This window comes from Schistocerca serialis, chromosome 4 (genome assembly GCF_023864345.2).
Source record: "Schistocerca serialis cubense isolate TAMUIC-IGC-003099 chromosome 4, iqSchSeri2.2, whole genome shotgun sequence".
In the NCBI taxonomy this organism is placed as follows: domain Eukaryota; kingdom Metazoa; phylum Arthropoda; class Insecta; order Orthoptera; family Acrididae; genus Schistocerca; species Schistocerca serialis.
Window position 1 is genome coordinate 276,007,547 of NC_064641.1, and position 26,594 is coordinate 276,034,140.

The following is a 26,594-nucleotide window of genomic DNA, read 5'->3' on the forward strand; positions in this document are numbered from 1 at the left end:
CAGGACTTCTCCCATCTGTCCTCTGGAGCACCCACAATGACTTGTGTGATAGTGACCATTTCCTCATCTTCCTGTCACTCTCCTGGTGTCATACCCACAGATGCCTACCCATATCGTCTTTAAACAAGGCAGACTGGGAAGCTTCCACCTCTGCTGTCACTGCTGAATCTCCCCCACATGGTGACATTGATGTCCTATGTCCTATCCCGTGATGCCATAAGAATCCACTATCTCTGTATAGTAGCACTGTTTAATTTCAGTTGTACTCAGACAATAGATTCCACTATTAGGCAATGTGTTGGCAATTAGTTCACCTTCTTCATCATAGATGAGTCCATCTTTTTTGCTTACCAAACGAAAGTGTTGGTATGTTGATAGACACACAAACAAACACAAACACACACACAAAATTCAAGCTTTTGCAACCAACAGTTGCTTCATCAGGAAAGAAGAAAGGAGAGGGAAAGACGAAAGGATGTGGGTTTTAAGGGAGAGGGTAAGGAGTCATTCCAATCCCGGGAGCGGAAAGACTTACCTTAGGGGGATAAAAGGACAGGTGTACACTCGCGCACACACACGTATCCATCTGCACATATACAGACACAAGCAGACATATGTAAAGGCAAAGAATTTGGACAGAAATATATATATACTGTCCAATCTACTCAATCTCCCACTTCCAGCTCCACTCCCCCCGAAACCTTATAATTCTAGTCAACACAATCTGGAACCACAACATCCCAATTCAGTAGTTAACCTTTCCTCCAAACCTCTCTCCCAATTCGAAACCTCTGTCCTATCCAAAGGCCTCACCTTCAGCCCCACTCCCAGATTTAACCAAACTGCCCTCGTCAAGACACTATTCAAATTGAACCCTGCCTGGAACATTTCCGTCCTCCGTCACAGCAGGACCCACCTTCTCGTCCTCAAAACCACCCTCTCCAAACCTTCCGGGAATTTCTCACTTCCAGCATTGCCTCTCAATCTTTCTTGAAAAACCTTAATCCTACTCTCAACATTACCACAGCTGAAGCCCGGGCTACCCGTGATCTGAAAGCTAACCGATCCATCATCATTCTTCCAGCTGACAAGGGTTCCACAACCGTGGAACTTGATCGTCGGGAGTATGTGGCTGAGGGACTATGTCAGCTTTCAGACAACACTACATACAAAGTTTGCCAAGGTAATCCCATTCCTGATGTCCAGGCGGAGCTTCAAGGAATCCTCAGAACCTTAGGCCCCCTACACAACCTTTCACCGGACTCCATCAACCTCCTGACCCCACCGACACCCCGCACTCCTACCTTCTACCTAGTTCCTAAAATTCACAAACCCAAACATTCCGGCCGCCCCATTGTAGCTGGTTACCAAGCCCTCACAGAACGTATCTCTGCCTGCGTAGATCAACACCTTCAACCCATTACAAGCCTGGCTCCCTCGTACAGCAACCTATTTATGGGTCGCTTAGAGGAAGCCTTCTTGGTCACCCAAGCCTGCCAACCCAAAGTTTGGCACAGATTTATTGATGACGTCTTCATGATCTGGACTCACAGTGAAGAACAACTCCAGAATTTCCTCTCCATCCTCAACTCCTTTGGTTCCATCAGATTCACCTGGTCCTACTCCAAATCCCATGCCACTTTCCTTGACATTGACCTCCATCTGTCCAATGGCCAGCTTCACACATCCGTCCACATCAAACCCACCAACAAGCAACAGTAGCTCCATTATGACAGCTGCCACCCATTCCATATCAAACTGTCCCTTCCCTACAGCTTAGGTCTTCGTGGCAAACGAATCTGCTCCAGTCCTGAATCCCTGAACCATTACACCAACAACCTGAAAACAGCTTTCGCATCCTGCAACTACCCTTCCAACCTGGTACAGAAGCAAATAACCAGAGCCACTTCCTCATCCCCTCAAACCCAGAACCTCCCACAGAAGAACCCCGAAAGTGCCCCACTTGCGACAGGATACTTTCCGGGACTGGATCAGACTCTGAATGTGGCTCTCCAGCAGGGATACGACTTCCTCAAATCCTGCCCTGAAATGAGATCCATCCTTCACGAAATCCTCCCCACTCCACCAAGAGTGTCTTTCCGCCGTCCACCTAACCTTCATAACCTCCTGGTTCATTCCTATGAAATCTCCAAACCACCTTCCCTACCCTATGGCTCCTACCCTTGTAACCGCCCCCGGTGTAAAACCAGTCCCATGCACACTCCCACCACCACCTACTCCAGTCCTGTAACCCGGAAGGCGTACACGATCAAAGGCAGAGCCATGTGTGAAAGCACCCATGTGACCAAGTGATTCACCAACTGACCTGTCTACACTGTGAAGCCCTCTACGTGGGAATGACCAGCAATAAACTGTCCATTCGCATGAACGGACACAGGCAGTGTTTGTTGGTAATGAGGATCACCCTGTGGCTAAACATGCCTTGGTGCACAGCCAGCACATCTTGGCACAGTGTTACACCATCCGGGTGATCTGGATACTTCCCACTGCCACCAACGTATCAGAACTCCGGAGATGGGAACTTGTCCTTCAATATATCCTCTCTTCCTGTTACCCACCAGGCCTCAACCTCCGCTAATTTCAAATTGCCGCCCCTCGTACATCACTTGTCACTCAACAACATCTTTGCCTCTGTACTTCCGCCTCGACTGACATCTCTGCCCAAACTCTTTGCCCCTACATATGTCCGCCTGGATGGGTGTGTGTGTGTGTGTGTGTGTGTGTGTGTGTGTGTGTGTGTGTGTGTGTGTGTGTGTGTGTGTGTGTGTGGGGGGGGGGGGGGGGGGGGGGGGGGGGGCGCCCACCTAAGGTAAGTCTTTCCACTCCCGGGATTGGAACGACTCCTTAACCTCTCCCTTAAAACCCACATCCTTTCGTCTTTCCCTCTCCTTCCCTCTTTAATGATGAAGCAACCATTGGTTGCGAAAGCTTGAATTTTGTGTGTTTGTTTGTGTGTCTATGAACATACCAACGCTTTCGTTCGGTAGGTTACATAAGCGCTGGTAGATAGACACAATAAAAAACAAACATAAATATCAAACTTTCGCAACCCACGGTTGCTTCACAGGAAAGAGGGAAGGAGAGGGAAAGACTAAAGGATTTGGGTTTTAAGGGAGAGGGTAAGGAGTCATTCCAATCCCGGGAGCGAAAGCTTGATATTTGTGTGTGTGTTTTTTATTGTGTCTATCTACCAGCGCTTTCCCGTTTGGTAAGTCACAGCATCCTTTTTTTAACATACTTTTCCCATGTGGAATTGCTTTTGGTTTTACTGAGAAATTCATCAATGGACTAGAAGGAGTTGGCCACCAATCAATCCTTTAGGTTTCTCTTAAACTGAATTTCATTGGCTGTTAAGCTTTTTATGGCTGCTGGCAAGTTATTGAAAATGTGTGTTCCTGAATAACGCACACCTTTTTGTACACGACTAAGTGACTTTACATCCTTGTGAAGATTATTCTTATTTCTAGTATTGATTCCATCAATTGAGCTGTTGGTTTGAAAAAGTGATATATTTTTAATGACAAATTTCATTAAGGAATAAATATATTGGGATGCAGTAGTTAGTATCCCTAGTTCCCTAAACAGGCTTCTGCAGGATTTCTGGAGTTCACACCACATATAACTCTTACTGCACATTTTTGTGCCCAGAAAACTTTAGCTTGGCTTGATGAATTACTCCAAAAAATAATCCCATATGACATTATGGAATGAAAGTAAGCATAGTATGCCAGCTTTTTCATTTTTATATCCCCTATGTCTGACACAATTCGCACTGCAAATAGAGATTTGTTAAGACACTTCAGCAGTCCTCTGGTGTGCTCCTCCCAGCTGAATTTATTATCAAGCTGTAACCCCAAGAATTTAACACTGTCCACTTCTACTATCTGCTTGTCATCATACGTTAGGCATATACTCGTGGGACACCCCTCACAAGTTCTGAACTGCATGTAGTGTATTTTTACAAAGTTTAGTGACAAAGAATTGGTTAGGAAACAGTTATTAATGTCCACAAATATTTTATTAGCTGACCTTTCTAAGACTACACTTGATTTGCTATTTATTGCAATGTTTGTATCATCGGCAAACAAAACAAACTTGGCATCTGGTAATGTTACTGATGAAAGGTCATTGATATACACAAGAAAACGTGAAGGCCCCATAATGGAACCTTGTGGGACCCCACATGTAATTAGTTCCCAGTTGGATGATGCCCGATAGCTTGATACATGTCTCTTTCCTAATAACACCCTTTGTTTCCTGCCAGAGATATAATATTTGAACCATTTTGCAGCATTTCCTGTTGCATTATGATATTCTAATTTACTGAAAAGGATATTGTGATTTACACAGTCAAATGCCTTTGACAGATCACAAAATATACCAGTTCTCTGCAGCTTTTTGTCTAATGAATTAAGCACGTTTTCGCTGTAAGTGTAGATAGCCTTCTCAATAACAGAACCCTTTAAAAATCCAAATTGTGACTTTCACAGTATGTTATTTGAGATAAGATGGTTATAAAGCCGATTGCACATTGCTTTTTCTAAAATTTTTGAGAAAGCTGGCAACAGTGAAATTGGACGGAAATTTGATGCTATTTCTTTATCTCCCTTCTTAAACAGTAGCTTAACTTCAGCATATTTCAACCGTTCAGGAAATATTCCACTTGTAAACGACTGGTTACACAGATAGCTTAATATGTAACTTAGCTCAGAATCACATTCTTTAATTAACTTTGTTGATATTTCATCATACCCACTAGATGTTTTTGATTTTAAAGATTTTATGATGGACATTATTTCTGCTGGGGTAGTGACGGTCAAATTTGTATTATGGAAGTTACTTGAAATGTCTGGTCTGAGGTATTCCATAGCAGCATCTACCGAACCTGACAACCCCATCTTCTCAGTACCAGCTATAAAGTGTTTGTTAAAAAGTTCTGCAACACAATACACATCTGTCACCAATGTATCATTTACTCTTAATGCTATTTGTTCCTCTTCATGTCTGGTTCTACCAGTCTCTTCCTTCACTATATCCCATATTGTCTTTATTTTGTTATCTGATATGGCTATCTTTTCCTTGTAATATATTTGCTTTGATGCCTGTATTACAGTCTAATATTTTGCAGTATTTCTTGTAATGTGCTATAGCATCAACACTGGAACTGTTTCGGATTGACAGATACAGTTTTCTTTTTGTTTTACAAGATACCTCTATTCCTTGAGTAACCCATGGCTTCTTTGTAGACTTTGCTCTAACCCTGGTAAGTTTTGGGGGAAAACAGTGTTCGAATAAGGTAAGCACTTTATTAGCAGGTGTTGTTGTGCTGAAAATCTTTCTTCTGAGAAAACGCCAGCTGGTGCTTTCAAAAAAATCACTGTGCAATGCCAGACATGAAACATGTAAGAAGCTGTAGCCTTGTGAAATAAGTGGAAGAGTGACTATAAATTTTGATTTCATACCGAGTGTCAATGTCAATTTACTGGGACATGTTGAGATATGTAAATTGATATCGATAGTTCTTTTTGTTTACTCCTTTGTTGTGTTGTAATTACCCTGAGTGACTAATGACCTCAGCAGTTGAGTCCCATAGTGCTCAGAGCCAATTACCCTGAGTGATTATGGGTCCTGTGGTACGTAGTAGTTTTTATGCATGTACCGATTAATTAATAACACATTATTTCAGAAGGCTTTCACATTTATATTAAAAATGCTCAACAATTAGCAACAGAATTTGAGAAAAGCAACTGTTTTTCAACTTCAAGAATGTAAAAAGTTTCAACTTCATGTTTTATCATCACAAAAGCTAACAACTGCCTAATGCTTGAATACAGCACTTAGCAGGTGTGATATCCACTGTGTAACTAACTGCAGTAAGTACATTCTGGCTGCCAATGGATCTAGGTGTCTTTCCTTTCTGTTTAAGCATTCAGTTTCTATTATTTCATGTGAAAAACTCTAATGATTTAAACATACAAAATTTTTTACTTACTATTAAAGGTTAATGTAGTTTATTTCTGGGCAATATAAATTTGTTTGTTTTATTCAGAGCAAAAATAAAAATGTTTTTCCCAGATACTGATACATTAAAATGAGTTACCTGTATCTACTTGAGCCTTTTAATTATCACTTGGGCCTACTTGTTTCACAACTACTTGCATACTATAAAATGACCATAAATCTGATGAAATGTTTGTCACAGCAAGCAAACAATTCCAACTGAGCATACAGGTAACACATTTATGCAGCAGAGAGAATAAGGTATTTAGGATCTCACATACCTCTGTACCACCAGATGTAAAAACAATGTTATCTGCTTCACAATTAAGGAGCAAAGCTATATCTTCTCTGGCTGATTGCAAAGCTGTTTTTGCAGCTATTCCTTCTGGATATGAAGAACTTGGATTAGCCCACACATTTTGGAGGCTATCTGTTATTTTACGTACCACCTCAGGGGCTACTGGTGTCGTGGCATTGTAGTCCATGTAAATTATGTCATTCATCCTGAAAGCACAATATGTGGCAATACAAAAACAACCCTTTGTGTTAATTAACAAAGCAATAACATAATATTTCCGATAAGCACAAATAGGCCCTACATGACACACACAGCAACTGGATATGACGATTTTGAGGATGCAATAATGTTCAATGTTGTTAAACAGTAAATTCTTGAATTTTTATCTTTCGTCTGCGTTGTTATTCACTGTCAGTGAACCGGCAGTAGCATTTTCCTTTACGTAGAATGCGAGACAACAGTTCAGAACCATGTTTCCTTCAAGATCCACTTACACAGAACATGTAATAACTCAACAGCAGCATGACACTCTTCAAATCACTCATATCAACAATTTTCATTGTGTAAGAATTTCAGTGAATTGCGTGTTAATGACTCGGCAATTAAGACTATATCACCTGTTTCACGGTCGTGTCTTCCGATCAGTCAGTTTCAGTGAAATCCAAGTAAGATGTAACTATATTTCGACAAATTTCAATTACACTTTTAATACATAACTTACTTCATAGCTGATTTTGATTTTGTTTGCGTGTGACAGTTCAAACCCACGCACCAGTGGTTGCCAGTGCTGCCAACGCAATTGCTGTCGTGATAGATTAAATTATTACCACGGCTCGAAACGCGGCCTTGATCGAAAGCTTTTCCATTCTAGCCTACTTTGTGCTTCAAAATGGCGAATTACTTATGTACTTCCACATAAGCAATTCCGTGTATAACAGCTTCTGCTTTATGACTGTTCTTTTTTTTTTTGCATTTCTATTCGCATATGCTTTCATCTCGGGTCCATACATTGCTTAAGGCCCGTCCAGACGCAACGATCTGTCTGCGCAAATGTCTGCGCACATCACATCTGCGCAGACAGATCGTTGCGTGTGAACAGAAGATTTGCACCAACCTGAGGTGTGTGCAAACCTGGAAGTTGGAGTTGGAGGTTTGAGCGAAACCTCTCAAATCTGTCGGTTCAAACCACATCTGCGCAGACAAGTTGGAGCGTGTGGACATGAGATCGTCGCAAATCTGGCGCGAAACAGCTGTTTGCTCAGTCTAGTGTTTGTATTTGTGTGCACAGGGCATTAAAATGGCTGATACTCGTCAGTGTTCTCGAGAGTTTGTAAGTGAATTCATTGAAATATACAGAAACCACCCATGTTTGTGGAAGATTAAAAGTAAAGAATATAGTGACCGAGACAAAAAGACAGCAGCATACAATGCTCTAATTGAAAAATTGCGGGCAGTTGGCGCCTCGGCAAACAGAGAAACGGTAATAAAAAAATAATTTCGTTGCGAACTGGCGAAATTATTTGCGGATGGATGTCGAAACTTATAATTATCTCTTAAAGCATGTAACCCTTCATATTATGAGAAAAATACTTGTATGAGAAGGGAAATTTCTCCTCATGAACGCCTGGCAGTAACATTAAGATTCCTAGCAACAGGAAGGAGCTACAATGATTTGGAATTTTCATCTGCAATATCGAAACAAGCATTGAATGAAATAATACCCAACACATGTGACGCTATTTACGCTTTCCTGAAAGATGAGTTCATGAAGGCAAGTCAAGTAAATTAGTCTGTCAGCGAACTGTTTACCGAAAAGAGTTATCCAAAGTTCAGAAATCTAGAAGATCTGGTGTAGGATTAGATCAAGTATACCAGCCAACATTATGGTATTTTGATCTACTTGGCTTTCTTAGTGATCAAGAAACGCCAAGACCAAGCAGGAGTACAATTAAAGATGAAATTGGAGTGCCAATGTGCGAGGAAATGGAACACGAGGTTATGTAAAACAAAACAGGTTCGCCCTGCAACTCTCGCAGTAAATTTACGTGACAAAACTGCTTTCGCTTTAGCAGCCACTGTCTGCACCATTTTGACCGCTTTCTCTGTTTCCTGCGGTTGGTCTGAATGTTTTTTGCAACACAAGTTGCGAACACAGACCACAACAGAACTTCCTCCATTTCTATTTTTCAAAATAACTGAATTAAATTTTGACGTTTTCGCGGAGCGTAGTCGCTTGCCACTGATATTTCTTTTCTACACCGACAGATGGCGGGCGAGTAGTAGATTGGGGTTTGTGTCGTGTGAACACACCACATTTGCAGCGATCTTTTGCATGTACAGACATCTGCGCCGATGTCTGCGCAGACAGATCGTTGCGTGTGGACCGGGCTTTATAGATAGTAATGTCTTCACTTCGAACCATAGATAAAAAACAGTTCTGAGTTCGGGATAAGCGGTATCATTGTACATTAAAATAATTGAATCTGATTTTAAAAGAGATCGCTTCATATTGCTGAAAATATTCTTCGTGTGCATTTATTGGTTGTTTCTAATTCATTCGGTACTTAATTTCATTCGTAGTGATATTGAAGTAATTTGGACTATTAGTTTCTTATTTTAGGACAATTTTTAGAATCTCATTTTCGTTTGTAGGTATGGATTTATCAGTTGCGATGAACCATGATGATTTACGAGAGGCGAAGACATGTTGGCCACGATTTGTTTTTTGCAAATGTGTGGTCTAATTGCTGAGTATGTTCGATGTCGTGAGTGCGGCGAACATAATTATGCGCTTCACAAGTGTATCTCGTCGCCGTACTCACGACTTATTCGTACGGCGCTGCAGTAAAGATCGGTTGTGGCGGTCCATTAGACAAGGTACGTGTTTCGAACAATCTAAGTTCGCCTTGAGAGACATTATGAAAACCACGTACTGTTGGTTTTTGGGATATCCTGTGTGGCTGTGTGTCCACGAATATCGTGTGAGTAAGCTTACAGTTGTGGATTGGTACTCTTTTTGTAGGGAAGTTTGTAGGGAATGCATGAAATATAGGTGGCTGGTGGGGAGGGGGGGGGGGAGAGGGGGGGGGGGTGTTATGGTCGAAATTGATAAGTCGCATTTTGGCAAAAGATAGTACAACAGGGGGGAACTTCCAGTGGGATTATGGGTTTGGAGGGCAGTAGTTTCAGGTCAGCAGTGTGACGATGTAGTGTTCAAAGTAGTACCCAATCGAAAGAAGGAAGTTTTGGTCAGCTTAATTGAAGATCACGTTCCAGCGAGTTCCACTGTAATTTCTGACGGGTTTTCTTCATATAGGGATTTAGGGGAAAGGGGCTATCAGCCTCTCATAGTAAATCACAATATTGAGTGTAGATCATTATCCACAAGGGCTTGCACAAATACCATAGAGAGGGGTCAATTCTAGTGTCCGATACCACCCGTCGGCTTTGAGCAATGATGTAATGTGTGATGTTATTTTGTTTGTGCCTCAGATTGCTGTCCATGGACGTTAAATGATATCTCTGGATTTGCTCGTTACGCACGGATATTAAAAATTCGATGTAGATTGTTTTGTTTTCATCTCGTAATTTGTTTTCGGCATCTTTTGTTAATGAAAGTAGTCGTGGTTTATAAGGTCTTGATTCCTCACGCTGTTCGTTATGGATGAGTCAGTTGTTTTTACTGCGAAAATTCCACCTCGAAATTGAGTGACCGTAAATCAACTATAAAATTTTTGCCATCATTGGGCGTCATTGCTGAATTTTGCAAGTGCAGTGTCTGCGGAAATTATATGGTTTTTTCGAATGTTGCATTATCACGAACTTCCGACGAATACATGTGGAGGTGCAGAAAAAATAACATATGAAGATCCGCACGCAGGGGGACGTGGTTCGAAAGATCGGGGCTGAATTTAGAAGTAATTGTCATGCTGACCTACTATTTTTGCTATGAATATTCCTGCAAATTAGTTACGCACGAAGAAGGCGTTTCGTGTGGTAGTGTAGTCGACTTGTTCTCGTTTTGTAGAGAAGTCTGCAGGGAATTTATAAAGTATAGGAGGTCAATGAGGGGCCACGGGTTATAGCTGAAATGAAGAGTCACATTTTGGAAAGAGAAAGTACGAAAGGGGCCACGAGGTTGTTGGGCTTTGGGTTTTCGAGTAGTAGTTTCTGGAGGAGATTGTGCTGATGTTGTATTTAGGGTTGTACCAAATCAGACAAAGGAAGTCTTCACATCTTTAATACACTCCTGGAAATGGAAAAAAGAACACATTGACACCGGTGTGTCAGACCCACCATACTTGCTCCGGACACTGCGAGAGGGCTGTACAAGCAATGATCACACGCACGGCACAGCGGACACACCAGGAACCGCGGTGTTGGCCGTCGAATGGCGCTAGCTGCGCAACATTTGTGCACCGCCGCCGTCAGTGTCAGCCAGTTTACCGTGGCATATGGAGCACCATCGCAGTCTTTAACACTGGTAGCATGCCGCGACAGCGTGGACGTGAACCATATGTGCAGTTGACGGACTTTGAGCGAGGGCGTATAGTGGGCATGCGGGAGGCCGGGTGGACGTACCGCCGAATTGCTCAACACGTGGGGCGTGAGGTCTCCACAGTACATCGATGTTGTCGCCAGTGGTCGGCGGAAGGTGCACGTGCCCGTCGACCTGGGACCGGACCACAGCGACGCACGGATGCACGCCAAGACCGTAGGATCCTACGCAGTGCCGTAGGGGACCGCACCGCCACTTCCCAGCAAATTAGGGACACTGTTGCTCCTGGGGTATCGGCGAGGACCATTCGCAACCGTCTCCACGAAGCTGGGCTACGTTCTCGCACACCGTTAGGCCGTCTTCCGCTCACGCCCCAACATCGTGCAGCCCGCCTCCAGTGGTGTCGCAACAGGCGTGAATGGAGGGACGAATGGAGACGTGTCGTCTTCAGCGATGAGAGTCGCTTCTGCCTTGGTGCCAATGATGGTCGTATGCGTGTTTGGCGCCGTGCAGGTGAGCGCCACAATCAGGACTGCATACGACCGAGGCACACAGGGCCAACACCCGGCATCATGGTGTGGGGAGCGATCTCCTACACTGGCCGTACACCACTGGTGATCGTCGAGGGGACACTGAATAGTGCACGGTACATCCAAACCGTCATCGAACCCATCGTTCTACCATTCCTAGACCGGCAAGGGAACTTGCTGTTCCAACAGGACAATGCACGTCCGCATGTATCCCGTGCCACCCAACGTGCTCTAGAAGGTGTAAGTCAACTACCCTGGCCAGCAAGATCTCCGGATCTGTCCCCCATTGAGCATGTTTGGGACTGGATGAAGCGTCGTCTCACGCGGTCTGCACGTCCAGCACGAACGCTGGTCCAACTGAGGCGCCAGGTGGAAATGGCATGGCAAGCCGTTCCACAGGACTACATCCAGCATCTCTACAATCGTCTCCATGGGAGAATAGCAGCCGTCATTGCTGCGAAAGGTGGATATACACTGTACTAGTGCCGACATTATGGATGCTCTGTTGCCTGTGTCTATGTGCCTGTGGTTCTGTCAGTGTGATCATGTGATGTATCTGACCCCAGGAATGTGTCAATAAAGTTTCCCCTTCCTGGGACAATGAATTCACGGTGTTCTTATTTCAATTTCCAGGAGTGTAGAAGAATATGTGGAAGAAGGTTCTGTTAGTCATGTCAGATGGGTTTGCTTCGTAGAAGGGGTTGGGTGAAAGGGAATATATTTGGTCGTGAATCACAATATTCAGTTTAAAGATTATAAGATGGGAGCATGTACTAATACTATCGAGGGATATTGGGGGACTGTAAAATCTGTTTGGGGGGGGGGAGGAGGGGGGAAGAGTAGGATTTCAGTGTTGCAAGATGAATATTGTTGGAGGAAGAGTTTCCTAAAGCTTATTGTTTATCTTCTGCATTTATGGAAATAGTCAGCAAAATGTACAATCCTCGTTTTGTTAGTTACATGTTGGTGGGTCTTACACTTTTTTCTTGTTTTACGTTGCGTTTTTTAATGTTACGGTATTGTGCGAGTGCTACTTTTTTGGTTTCTCTGGAGGGAGGTTTTCTGTCGTTTTAATATTTTCTGGTTACAATGGTGGCCGAGGGGTATTGCTGTGTCTTTACCAAAGGGCTTATGTGATTGACTCGTGGTTTCATTTTTTTACTATTTTACAATTTTGCGTCTGATTGAGGGCAGGTGATAGGGAAGAACTGTTTTGAGTGATACCTCATTCGTTCCTGGCAGTTTGTGTTTCTTATTGTTTTTTCATTTCTTATTCTGGATTTTGCTTCTTTCGTTACAGTTTGAGCTTCTAACATTATTATTTCTCGTTATGACCTTATTTCGTTCTTGTCAGCCTCCATCTTGGAATTTCATATGCGGTAAGTTTCTTTTTATGTAGCCACTTTTATGTTTTCCTTTTCGATGTTTCTGCAACACTCCTGTTACCGTCACTCTTGGTATGTCGATTTTATTGAGTGTTATTAGGAGCTACTGTAGCTGGTGTGACTTATGTGTAGTATTGGTTGCAAGGTTTGGTAATTTTTGCGTTTTATTTCTTTGCGTGTGCAGTAAAGTATGTAAAGATTTTCATTTTTTGAAAGTCTAATCATATTCTGTAGTTCACAAACAAGATCATTTTTTACGCCCGTATCTGATATGTTATAAGATTTTTGCGCAACAAACAGTAATATTGGAATCGGTAACTAGAAATGACCTCCTATATAGGTTGCTTCTAGTTACCAATTCCAGCTATACGACGGTTCATTATTTACATCGTTTTTGCAGTACCTGTGGAAAATATAGCATATGCATTCGTAATTGCTCTAGTGTTCTTATTTATTTCAGTCATCTTCAACTCGTTTAAATGAAATTTGCGCGTAAATAATAATCGCGTTAAATGGCATGTTACTGTGGTGATTATAGGGCACTCAATTCTCGAACAATTCCGGATCGATACCCTGTTCCCAATGTGATGGATTTCAATTATAATATCGGCTATGCTACTATCTTCAGTGTGATAGACTGTGCGAAAGCGTACTTACAAATTCCAATGGCACTAGCGGGTGTTCAAAAAACTGCAGTGATCACACCGTGTGCCCTATTTGAATACAACTTTATACCATTTGGTCTTAGAAATGCGACCCAAACTTGGCAGCGGTTTATAAGTGCTACGAGAGTTGCCATTCGTTTTTAGCTACATGGACGATGTTTTAGTTTGCTCCTCATCGACGGAAGAACACAAAAAACACCTGCAGCTGCTGTTACAGCGTTTTGAACGCTATGGCATCTTAGTTAGAGGCAAAGTGTGCATTGGGGAAACAGGCAGTCAAATTTCTCGTATATGTGGTCTCGGCAGCAGGTCTGTCACCGCTGCCTGAACGAGTGGAGGCAGTTCAACGGGTGCCCCTCCCAATGGGATACAATGGACTTCGCCGATTCCTCGGCATGCTCAACTACTACCGCCGCCAAAACCTCACCTAGCGACAGCCCAAGAACCACTCACGGCTCTACTCATAGGAAAAAGCCGTGTAATACCATGGACACCAGAGACTGAATCAGCGTTCCATAGATTAAAGGAACATTTGTCACAAGCGACCTTGCTGGCTCACCCAAAAGTACATTCGTCCTTGGCGATTATGGTCGATGCAAGCCAGACAGCAGTAGGAGCGGTACTGCAACAGGAACTTGGTGGTGAATGGCAGCCACTCGCCTTTTTTTCAAAAACCTTGGACCAAAGGCAGCAAAAGTGGAGCGCTATCGACCGCGAACTGTTAGCTATGTACATTGCAGTCAAGCACTTCCATTCATCGATAGAGGGGCAAAATTTCACAATTTTCACAGACCATAAACCGCTAGTGACCATCTTCGAGCGTGACACAGGCCCCGCTTCACCACGGCAATGTAGACAGATAGAATACATCACGCAGTTGACATCGGATATACGTCACATAGCGGGGAAGAACAACCTGGTAGCAGACTGCTTATAACGCAACTGTGCTAGTTTGAACGCAGCACAACAACATGATTCTTTCCTGTGCCGTCTCCTACAGGGCCAGTCAACGGCATTACAGCTTAAACGCATTTCGATTCCGAATGCGCCAGAAGGAATTTGGTGTCGTGTGAAGAAAGGAAGACAAAGACCTTACATACCAGAAGAATACCGCCGAGAGATCTTCGAGGCCTTACACGATCTTTCTCGCCCTCGAATCCGAGCAACAGCAAGACTAGTATCCGCCAAAGTAGTGTGGCCAGGGATACAGAAAGACTGCCGCGGCTGGGCACGCGCATGCTTAACGTGTCAACGCAATAAAATCGGCAGGCATGTTTTTGCACCAGTAGCTCAATTTCCAATACCGTCAGAATGGTTTATGCACATTCATGTCGACATTGTGGGACCACTTCCACATGCCGAAGGCCACCAGTATTTACTTACGGGCATCGACCGTTTTACTAGATGGCCAGAGGCCTACATCGTAAGGGACATCTCAGCCAAGTCAGTAGCAAAAGCACTGATATGCTCCTGGTTCTCTCGGTTCAGTATACCACACGACATTACCACGGATCTGGGCAGACAGTTCGAGAGCCAGCTTTTTAAGGGACTTCAGCGGTTATGCAGCTGCAACCAATTTTCGTACAACTAGTTATCACCCAGCTAGCAACGGGATGGTGGAGCGGTTTCACCGCACTCTCAAAACTGCTCTAAGGTGTAGTACGTGTAACTGGCCCGAAGCACTGCCTCTGTCCTCCTCGGATTACGAACAATCGTGAAAGAAGATTTACAGTGCTCGCCCGCGCAGTTAGTTTATGGCGAAGAATTGAGAGTCCCAGGGGAATTAATCCCACCACAATCCTCTCGATTGGCCACTTCACAGCTTTACACGCAGTTTGCACAACAACTTAGCAGCAGAATGCGAATACTTCAGCCTACCAACCCTGTCAGGCATGGGGAACGAAAGGAGTATGTGCATAAAGAGCCGCGAAGGATTAGCCGAGCGGTCTAGGGCTCTGCAGTCATGGACTGTGCGGCTGGTCCTGGCGGAGGTTCGAGTCCTCCGTCGGGCATGGGTGTGTGTTTGTCCTTAGGGTAATTTAGGTTAAGCAGTGTGTAAACTTAGGGACTGATGACCTTAGCAGTTAAGTCCCATGAGATTTCACACACATTTGAACATTTGATTTTGCATAAAGACTTGACGCAAACATCTCATGTGTGTCTCAGAGACTATGAAGTTCACCCACCACTCGTTTCTTCGTACTATGCTCCCTACCGAGTGGTAGAGAGAGGTGAACACTAGTTCAGAATCGAGAAGAACGGCAATCAAAGAACAGTGGCCATTGAGCACCTCAAACCCGCGTACATCGACGCGGACACTCCCAGCACTCAACCCATGGCGTCAAGTTCACCCAACGAGGAACCCATCATGGTGATGCCAGTGAGCATGGACGAAAACCCAGAAACACACACAGAGGAACAGGAAGAACAGGATCGGGTTCCAACAGTGGTTACAAGAGCAGGTAGACAAGTGAAGTGTAAATTCCCTGACATACCGGGAGCACCCGGTTTTAAGAGAGAGGGGGGCTAATGTGGCAACACTTTGACATTCTTTGCCACGTGAGTTTAGTACGATCGTATCGCTACCGTATTAGAGCATAATCTTTGCCGCTGTTGGCCTAGTGACTTGGAGTTGTTTGTGTTTATCGTTGTTTTTTCGAGTGTTAAAGTAATAAATGTTATTCTGAACAACTGCGTGTTATTCTATAGTTCGGGCATACTAGAAAGGCCCCACACTACATTCGTTTGTTTACGAGTATGATCCGTTCCATTCATAGATTGTCCACTGCAGCATCTTTGCCTTACGTATGACGTCATTGGTCAAAGCCGACGAGTGGTATCGGACATTAGAATTTATCCTTGAGGGTTATTGGTCAGCTGTGAAATCTCTTGTAGGGAAAAGGAAACGCCAGATTTCCACACTTCAAAGTCACCTAGACGAGTATTCTTGGAGACATAGTATTCCCAGAACATATTGCCTGTTTAAGTGTTTTATTAAACTTGTTGGGCAAATGTACTGTCCGAAATATGTTAGCTAATTTCACATTAGGATAGGAGTGGGGGGTGGGGTTGAATGTGTGTGTCTGTGCGTGTACGTGTGTGTGTGTGTGTGTGTGTGTGTGTGTGTGTGTGTGTGCGTGTGTGTGTGTGTGTGAGAGAGAGAGAGAGAGAGAGAGAGAGAGAGAGGGAGAGAGAGTTTTCGTAATGTGTTTGTTGTGAATGTGGGTATGTGATTTTTGTTGATGTCTGGTAAGTTCACTTTTCCATTTTCTTCTTTTACTGCATTTGACTATTTTGACGTATTTTATTGTTGTATTACACCAATACGTATGTTTTCGTGTAGTCTAGTACGTAATAGAAATTCCGCAGCTGTCGTTCTTCTTTCGTTTCCCAGCGCTAGTATCAGTACGATTTCTTCGAATCTGTACTAGCAATATTGAAGGCAAAACGGCCGACACATCAGAAGTTTGTATCCCGTCCTTCAGTTGACCTTTACACTGACACTACGTATTCGAAAAGAACGACATACGTAACATTGATGAGATTTACCAATATGTCAACTGGAGAGCGGGATACAAATGTTGTGTATAGCTATATAGCTCAAGCAAAGAATGGGATACTATTAGCATCAAAGGCGAAAAAAAAACTGTACCCCATAGTGAAATACGGGACACAAATTTTATGTGTGTTGTCTTATTGCCTCTTCGCGTAGTTCAGCTGAGGTACAAGTTGCAAATGTAACGTACGTTAATTTCCACGTTTTCGTTAGCAATGTACATATATAGAGGTCAACGGAAGTATGGTATACAAATACGTACGTATCCGTTCTGCCATCGATAGTACTGATATCTAGGTAAGTACAGACTGTTAGTGATACCCGGAGGTGAAATAAAAAATATGTAAAATTTGTATCCCGCGCTTGATTTAGGATGTAGTGAAGCAGGGGATATATAGTTCACCTGAACAACAGGACACTAACGTTAGTGAAAACGAAGAAATCGATATACGCCAAACTTCTACATCTACATCTACATACATACTACGCAATCCACCATACAGTGCGTGACGGAGGGTACCTCGTACCACAACTCGCATCTTCTCTCCCTGTTCCACTCCCAGACAGAACGAGGGAAAAATGACTGCCTATATGCCTCTGTACGAGCCCTAATCTCCCTTATCTTATCTTTGTGGTCTGTGCGCGAAATGTAAGTTGGCGGCAGTAAAATTGTACTGCAGTCAGCCTCAAATGTTGGTTCTCTAAATTTCCTCAGTAGCGATTCACGAAAAGAACGCCTCTTTTCCTCTAGAGTTTCCCACCTGAGTTCCTAAAGCATTTCCGTAACACTCGCGTGATGATCAAACCTACCAGTAACAAATCTAGCAGCCCGCTTCTGAATTGCTTCTATGTCCTCCCTCAATCCGACCTGATGGGGATCGCAAACGCTCGAGCAGTACTCAAAAAGAGGTCGTATTAGTGTTATATAAGCGGTCTCCTTTACAGATGAACCACATCTCCCCAAAATTCTACCAATGAACCGAAGACGGCCATCCGCCTTCCCCACAACTGCCATTACATGCTTCTCCCACTTCATACCGCTCTGCAATGTTATGCCCAAATATTTAATCGACGTGACTGTGTCACGCGCTACACTACTAATGGAGTATTCAAACATTACAGGATTCTTTTTCCTATTCATCTGCATTAATTTACATTTATCTATATTTAGAGTTAGCTGCCACTCTTTACACCAGTCACAAATCCTGTCCAAGTCATCTTGTATCCTCCTGCAGTCACTCAACGACGACACCTTCCCGCATATCACAGCATCGTCAGCAAACAGCCACACATTGCTATCCACCCTATCCAAAAGATCATTTATGTAGCTAGAAAACAACAGAGGACCTACCACACTTCCCTGGGGCACTCCAGATGATACCCTCACCTCCGATGAACACTCACCCATCGAGGACAACATACTGGGTTCTATTACTTAAGAAGTCTTCGAGCCACTCACATACTTGGCAACCAATCCCATATGCTCGTACCTTAGTTAGGAGTCTGCAGTGGGGCACCGAGGCCGGCCGAAGTGGCCGCGCGGTTCTGGCGCTGCAGTCTGGAACCGCGAGACCGCTACGGTCGCAGGTTCGAATCCTGCCTCGGGCATGGAAGTGTGTGATGTCCTTAGGTTAGTTAGGTTGTAAGTAGGCTGTTTAGGTTTTCTTATTGGTAACGCCACGTACCACTCTGTGTGAGAATCACTGGCTGTGCTGTGTGCAGTCTGTGGCTAGTTTGCATTGTTGTCTGCCATCGTAGTGTTGGGCAGCGGCAGCTGGATGTGAACAGCGCGTAGCGTTGCGCAGTTGGAGGTGAGCAGCCAGCAGTGGTGGATGTGGGGAGAGAGATGGCGGAGTTTTGTAATTTGTCATGAACTGCTATATATATTATGACTATTAAGGTAAATACATTGTTTGTTCTCTATTAATATCTTTCATTTGCTAACTATCCCTATCAGTAGTTAGTGCCTTCCCTAGTTTGAATCTTTTATTTAGTTGGTAGTAGTGGCGCTTGCTGTATTGCAGTAGTTCGAGTAACCAAGATTTTTGTGAGGTAAGCGATTTGTGAAATGCATAGGTTAATGTTAGTCAGGGCCATTCTTTTGTAGGGATTTCTGAAAGTCAGATTGCGTTGCGCTAAAAATATTGTGTGTCAGGATAAGCACAGTCTTTTATAATTATTCTAAGGGGACGTTTCATATGTCGACGCTTAGCCGAGGATACCTCACTGGAATCATCTGATTTTTTTTCTTGTAGTTTGTGTAATTAGTGTAGCTTTTGTTTATTGCCAGCGCGTAATTATAGAGAGAATTTCCATTGTAGTTGTAGTTTTTCATTGTTGTACACAGTTTGGCATGCATTTAGAGTTGCACCAAGTATTTCGCAGCTGCGCTTGCAATTAAGTAGACATTATTTCCATTGCTATGTTATTTTATTTTGCTCTTCAAATTGTGCTTTTCTGTGATGTCGTGTGAAATATTGTGACAATAATGGCGTGTGAAAAACGTAATACTAGGCTCCAAAGTAAACTGAGAAATGACAGTGAAGACGAAAGCAGTGTGTTAGCGCCACCATGTAATGAATTAACTAATATTCAAAGTAGTAATTTGGTAACTGTGCATAGGGAAATGGAGCGGGCGGCAAACAATGGCGTAGGCAGTGAAACAATTAGTGAACAGCGAAGCATTATCGATCGATCGATCGGCAACAGCTCGCCTCAGGAATCGGGAATGACAGAACACAATATTGCAAATACTGGGTTCTCACCGTTTTCTCAAATGAGTCAAGAAACATTTTCTGCTTGTCAAAATGTGAATGTTGCCGGTGCAACTTCACTGCCGAAAAGCACTGAGGAACATGTTTCAGACACCAGTGCATTGCTATTACAATTAATGCAACAAATGGGACAAAGGCTTGAAAAGTTAGACACAATGGAACAACACCAGAGACAAACACAGCAACAGTTAGACACAGTGGAACAAAATCTAAAAAAGTTAGACACAGTGGAACAAAATCTTAAAAAGTTAGTCACAATGGAACAAAATCTTCAAAAGTTAGACTCATTGGAACAAACTCTTGAACAAACACGTGAAGATTTAACTACTGAGTTACATAACATTGAATCGAAATGTCAAAAAGTCTGTAATGACGTAAAAACACAAATTTGTGAGCATTTTCAACCTATTTTTTCGTGGCATGAAAATGCATTACAGAATCATGAACCAGCCATAAAAGAACTGCAAACTATTGTTCATGAAAATCATGAGACCTTGCAAGCTAAATTTGACTCAGTTGCATCTACCGATTCGGTTATGCAACTTGCTAAAACTCAAGAAAACTTAAAGGACACAGTAGATACTCTGAAAATTGGTTCAGAAAGACACATGGAGGAAATTAGTTCATTATCAGAGAAAGTAGTTGAACTTTCGGATCAGCTAAATAATTTATCTACGAAGGTAGATGATAATCTGAATGACACAAAACCGGTAGTCTTTAATGACACAGAAGAGAGCGAACAAATTAGGAAACTGAAACAAAATCTGAATCAAATTAATACGCAACACCCAAGAGAAATCCGGGAAGTACAAGATCAGCTGACACAGGTAATACAAGAATTATGTATTTCAGAGGACACTCGCGCTCCAACACGGGAAGAGGGACTTAGAAATACGGAAAAGCCGCAAAACAATAACACAGGGCATTTCGGAAGTTATGAAAGAAATTGGCAATGTGCACCGAATTTTGAGATGGAACGGCCGACACGACCTAACAATGACCGATATGCGACTCGCCGACATGATGATTTTGACTATAAGCTGTTCATTACTACACGTAAATTCAAAACATTTAAGAATTCTGGCAACGACATTCATCCACAAGCGTGGCTTCATCAATTCTCTCATTGTTTTCCTCCCAACTGGTCATTAGAGCACAGATTAGAATTTATGTGTGGCTACTTGGAGAATGAACCAGCTTTAATAATGCGATCGGTCATTCACGATTGTCACAGTGAAGGAGAATTTTATCATGCCTTCCTCTCAGCATATTGGTCTCAAGCTACACAAGACCGAGTAAAACATAGCATCATAATGATGAATCATTTCGAACAATCTGAATTTTCCAGTCTTGTCAAATATTTTGAAGACATGTTGCATAAGAATCAGTATCTTTCAAACCCATACAGCCCCTCAGAACTCATCCGCATTTGCTTAATCAAATTGCCTGAACATTTACGACTTATTATTTTGGCAGGACGTTGCAAAGATGACATTGAAGCTTTTCAGGGACTCCTACTAGAATTAGAAATTGACACAGACAGTCGCTGGATGCGAAAACAGGAAAACAATCACTACAGGTCACATACGTCACAATTCCGTGACGACAGAAACAATAACTGGACATGACAAGGCTATTGTTACAACGCAAATCGTGACCGAAACAGACACCACCCATATGACAACCGTTGGCAGAGTAGTAATAATTACAGGGAAAGATCACCTCTCCGCGGTAATGACTATCACAGAGACAATCAGAGAAACAGACAATATGGGAACCAAAATAATTATTATTACGGGAGACAGAATAACTTTAGACGCAATGGTCCAGTGTGCAGTTACGACTCAGGGAGAAATTCTCCACCACGTGACCGACAAGAAAGAAACTATGGAATCTACCGACATGACGACAGACGGTATGATCGTAACGACAGACCTGAACTGCATCAGAACTGGCGGGATTTAAACAGGGCAGGGCCCTCTCGTCACGGTGAATTTGTAGAAGTTAGGTCTCCAAATCCCAATAACGGCGCGCGCCAACAAAGAGACAGACAATGACTCGCACAGCAGGCAGCCGCGTGCGCCCGCTGGCTCCGAGAAAAATAACATAAGACGCTAGCCTTGAGAAAAATTTTAGCATTCTTTACCGATGTATACAACATAATAATTGCTTTGAAGTTGAAACTCTGTGCACTAGGAAGAGTAAAGGTTTACACCACATTTCACATGTAAAACCGTTTATTGAAAGATAATCTGCTTTTTAACTTTGTCTTTGCCATAAAACTTTTCACTTCACATTTCTAGTATGCTTTGTCAGACTTAAGAAACTGTTAATATGCAACAATGTTTGAAGTTGAATATCCAGTCTAGAACCTAGGGAACATTTTTAAACAGAAATTACGAATGCATTGTTATAGAGAACAGACGACACAGTGTTGTATTTGTACATTCTTGGTTGTTAGTTGCACGATTACGTAACGACTATAAGGCTCATATAATTAGAACATTTACCAGTACTGCTAATGAGATTTTAATGCAACACTTTGGTCTACTTGAAAATACATTATGGATTTAAGGTACTTTCTGTGAGATACCAGATGAGACAGTGGTTAGTTTATGTGACAGCTACACGATTTTATCACGACGCTACTAATGAGTGACAATTTACAATGTTGCTTTTGCAGTGTTTCTGTTTTATATCTGCACAGTTTTCTGAATTCTTCTGGAAAGTAAAACATGTCTTAGTAGTAACTTTTGTGGTATAGCTACGATGAGACAGACAGCCTTTTCCGTAGCACAACGATACGTTACAGCACAGTAATTTCTTCATCACAACAATAAGCGTAATAACTAAGATATCTATACACAAAGCATTTCACTTTTGTTTATCATGAGGTAAGTACATTGGTTTCTGCAGAACTTAGCTTTCGGAGGACAATAACCATCACACTTCCACAGAGATTATCTTACAACAAGCCACACAGTTTAGCGCTACAGGACACGCATTTCAGTGATTACTTTTGTACTTAAAACATTTATTTTAAAAATTTTTGAATTACAAAGAAAGTTTTCCGTGGCACATTTCATTCCATTGCTGTAATCTGTAACACCTGAGGGTATAATTACATTAATCCTCAGGGGGGTACACGCTTACTTTGTGTAACATGTGTTTGGCAAGCACAAGGAGCCCTAGCTAATATGGTATTTGCTTATACAACTTTACACATCGGTACCATATTTCTCCAACACAGAACTACACAGCTACCTGATTATTTAACAGAGAAACAAACATTCTTTTTACTATGTCAGTGACACATGTTTACGCAATTACAGAGTTGGATTACTTCACACTTACGAAATTGTATTTTGTCTGTACTTTGTGAACTCTTCATATTTTTTCAGATGCATTGTGATATTATGAGAGCTTTGAATGATATATTTGGTATGGGATCACGATTTTTAAAGTACGTTTGAGGCAGATGACACTTTTGACATGAGCAGAGAATTTTTTTAGGTTTTGAAATTATTGGAGGAAGCTACAGCGATTTTGAGAGTTGACTGAGGTGTTATGATGTTATTATTACGATGACTATGTGTATTATGCTGTTGCGGTTTGTTTATGATCAATAAGCTGATGCTATATGAAGAATTTGATTATGCTACATATCTGTAATGATGAAATATTGAAGAAGTGTGGACGAATAAGGTAAGGAATAATGAGTAGTGGTTAGGGACTCTGGTTTGTGAAAAAGGATGTTGGAAACCAAGAATCGTACTTTAAGAGTTATGAAATGTGTGTATATGCGTGAATGTATCACAATGCTGGCGAAAATTTTTTGGACATTGTTTTATTTATAGGATTCTGTTTCTACAGATTTGTAACCCAAATTCTTGACCTGTGAAATATTTTTATATGAGACTGTCACTGTAGCAGAAACTGGTGTCGTAAATATTTCGGTAAGAAAGTTAAGTGACCACCTGCACTTAATGCGTCATGGGCACCCAGCTGGGCGACAGTCGCCTGAAAAAAAAAAAAGCCATTAGCGTGTGCCTTTCAGAGGTACAGGTGGAGAAAAAAAAAGGGAGGCCATTATCCTCACTATTGACGTTCCTTTGTAGAAAGCATCGCAAAAACGACATGGTCGAACTTGAAAACATATGATTACACTGTGGAGCTCTTAATTTATATTTACTGAAATGCCTAATGAAATGATGAGAAATATTTTTATGTCTATACACCTGATTATGACTACTGTCTCTCTACTTGAGAGATTTTTCTACTAACTTATGAAATGCCTAATGACTACTGAATGATGTTCTTATGCTTTACTTTGTACATAGTTGCTTATTTCATTTGATATCTAGTTTCTAGCTGCACTGCAGCATTGGCTAAAATAAAATTTTATAAATGTACTAATATAAATATTTTCTGTCTACAGATCGAGTAAATAATAGTTTTTTCAAAAAAATGAGGGAGCACAAAACGACATTTACCTTCACAGGAACTACATTCATAATTCTCTTTTCAAGTACTTGGTAATTTCTTTTGTAGAATAAATCGTGATGCATCACTCTAGTGTTAAGATGTGACATAGGTATTAGACATGGCCTTTTTAGTGTAATATTCTTTCTGCTTGAGCTTTGACGTGTTTAGGTTTATAGCAGATGCTGCTGCTGTTTGCCAGGCATAGTGCTACTGAATTTCAATTTGTGTTACTCTGCTAAGCCAGATTTATTTTTCTTGTTTGCTGCACATTGCCTCATATTAGTTGTAATGTTGAATTGCTTGGTAATTTAGATTTACTGTAGCTTCCTTTGCAAATCTGCATTTTTTTGTCATTGCTGTTTGTGTTAATTGTTTTGTGCTGCTGCATTGCCTCGCCCCTTAGTTTAGCATCTGAGCTCAGTAGATTTAAGTTAGCTTAAGAGGGGGTAGCCTATAAGAGAATGAGTTGCAATGAATTTGAAGAAATGCACTGACAGGCTATACGGGAAAAGTACAGAAAGCAGGTATAGATAGGACTTTTGGAAATAATGAAGAACGAAGGGAGATCTCCGAGAAGTAAAGAAAGTTTTGTTTGCAAAATACTGCAGTAAAACAAACCCTGTCCTTTCCTTGTATTATTCCGCTATATGCTTGTGTACCCTTGTGTATTTATGTTCTTCCTGTATTTATATGTGTATCTGATAAGATTTATGTTGTAGAATGTTTCTAATACTCAGCTACATGAACTATGATGAGGAATACTGTTATCCTCAAATATAATTTGCATTAATAATATGTTATTTACTTTTTAAAGATGTTAGACATTATTAATTCTGTTCTGCTTTAATGCTCATGTGTGAAGTCGATGTTTCAATAATTATTCTGATCTTTTATGTATGTACTTATGTCATAATTCCTGTAACTGATGTATATGTTATTTCGATTCTTTTGTAAAGCCCATATTACTACAAATGTTATCTGTACTATTACGTTCTTTAATGATGTATTTTGTACCTTTGTTATTGTATTCTTATGTTATAAAATTGTAATTTACACCAGTTCATCAAATTAAGTAACTTGTAAGTTACATTTCACTGCACACGTTTCTGTTGGTCATAGTATATGGACAATATGTGAGAAGTAGGGACTGTTAGTGTTTGCATGTGTGTTAATAATTCAGCAAGGGACTGGATAACAGCATTGCTGGTTCTAAGGACATTTCAAACAAATTTTTTGTGAGTGGGCAAGTGGTGGTTTATGGACTTGCTATATTCTCTGCAAGACTCTTCGATGGTGATTGTGCACCTGCACAGTCGCAACAGATGGCTGCTGGCCATCTCTACAAGGACTACATTGGGGCTGCATCTTTGATGGCCCACCAATACCATTATCTCTACAAGGACTGCAGTGGGTCTGCACCTCTGGTGGCCCACCAATACCATACTCTCTACCAGGACTACAGTGGGTCTGCTCTGTGATGATCTACCTACCAATATTCTTCAAAACGTCAAATGACTCTGCTGTGGGTTTGCTCTGTTGTGGCCCATTACTTGTCTGCATGTCGAGAGTCAGCACTGTCTTTCCGTTGGAAGGACACTACTTCTTCAAGACTGCATGAAAATCCACTACTTCCGTGTGAATTGTCTTTTACTGCTAAGACTTTGGGAAAAGAAACGGCAGTTTTACTGTGATGAACGATTAGGACTGTCTTTATGGACTGTGAGAAAATTTAGCTTTTGACCAACATTGTATCAATAAGTGTGTGCAATTGATGTCTTTGCTATCGTAATTATGAAAAATTTTATCAAATCATTATTGGCCACTGCCCAAAACAATTTGTAAAATTTTTTGTGGGGAGCATGGGGGCTATGTAAGTAGGCTGTTTAGGTTTTCTTATTGGTAACGCCACGTACCACTCTGTGTGAGAATCACTGGCTGTGCTGTGTGCAGTCTGTGGCTAGTTTGCATTGTTGTCTGCCATCGTAGTGTTGGGCAGCGGCAGCTGGATGTGAACAGCGCGTAGCGTTGCGCAGTTGGAGGTGAGCCGCCAGCAGTGATGGATGTGGGGAGAGAGATGGCGGAGTTTTGTAATTTGTCATGAACTGCTATATATATTATGACTATTAAGGTAACTACATTGTTTGTTCTCTATTAATATCTTTCATTTGCTAACTATCCCTATCAGTAGTTAGTGCCTTCCATAGTTTGAATTTTTTATTTAGCTGGTAGTAATGGCGCTTGCTGTATTGCAGTAGTTCGAGTAACCAAGATTTTTGTGAGGTAAGCGATTTGTGAAATGCATAGGTTAATGTTAGTCAGGGCCATTCTTTTGTAGGGATTTCTGAAAGTCAGATTGCGTTGCGCTAAAAATATTGTGTGTCA

General features: G+C 41.9%; 1 protein-coding gene across 3 annotated transcripts in view; it reads right to left on the bottom strand.

Annotated features, from left to right (window-relative positions):
* Positions 1–7,171, bottom strand: part of LOC126473842 (selenocysteine lyase-like) — a 153,181-nt gene extending 146,010 nt beyond the window's left edge. The window contains exons 1-2 of one of the 3 annotated variants that reach the window (XM_050101170.1): positions 7,041–7,171; positions 6,303–6,525 (exon numbers count right to left, since the gene is read on the bottom strand). In XM_050101170.1, the coding sequence (XP_049957127.1) occupies positions 6,303–6,525; positions 7,041–7,045 (228 nt within the window). In that variant the 5' untranslated portion in view covers positions 7,046–7,171. Of the gene's footprint in view, positions 1–6,302; positions 6,526–6,620; positions 6,800–6,936 lie in introns of those variants that run through there. The other 2 variants (XM_050101172.1, XM_050101171.1) reach the window with 2 other exon arrangements.
* Between the last annotated feature and the right edge of the window lie 19,423 nt (positions 7,172–26,594).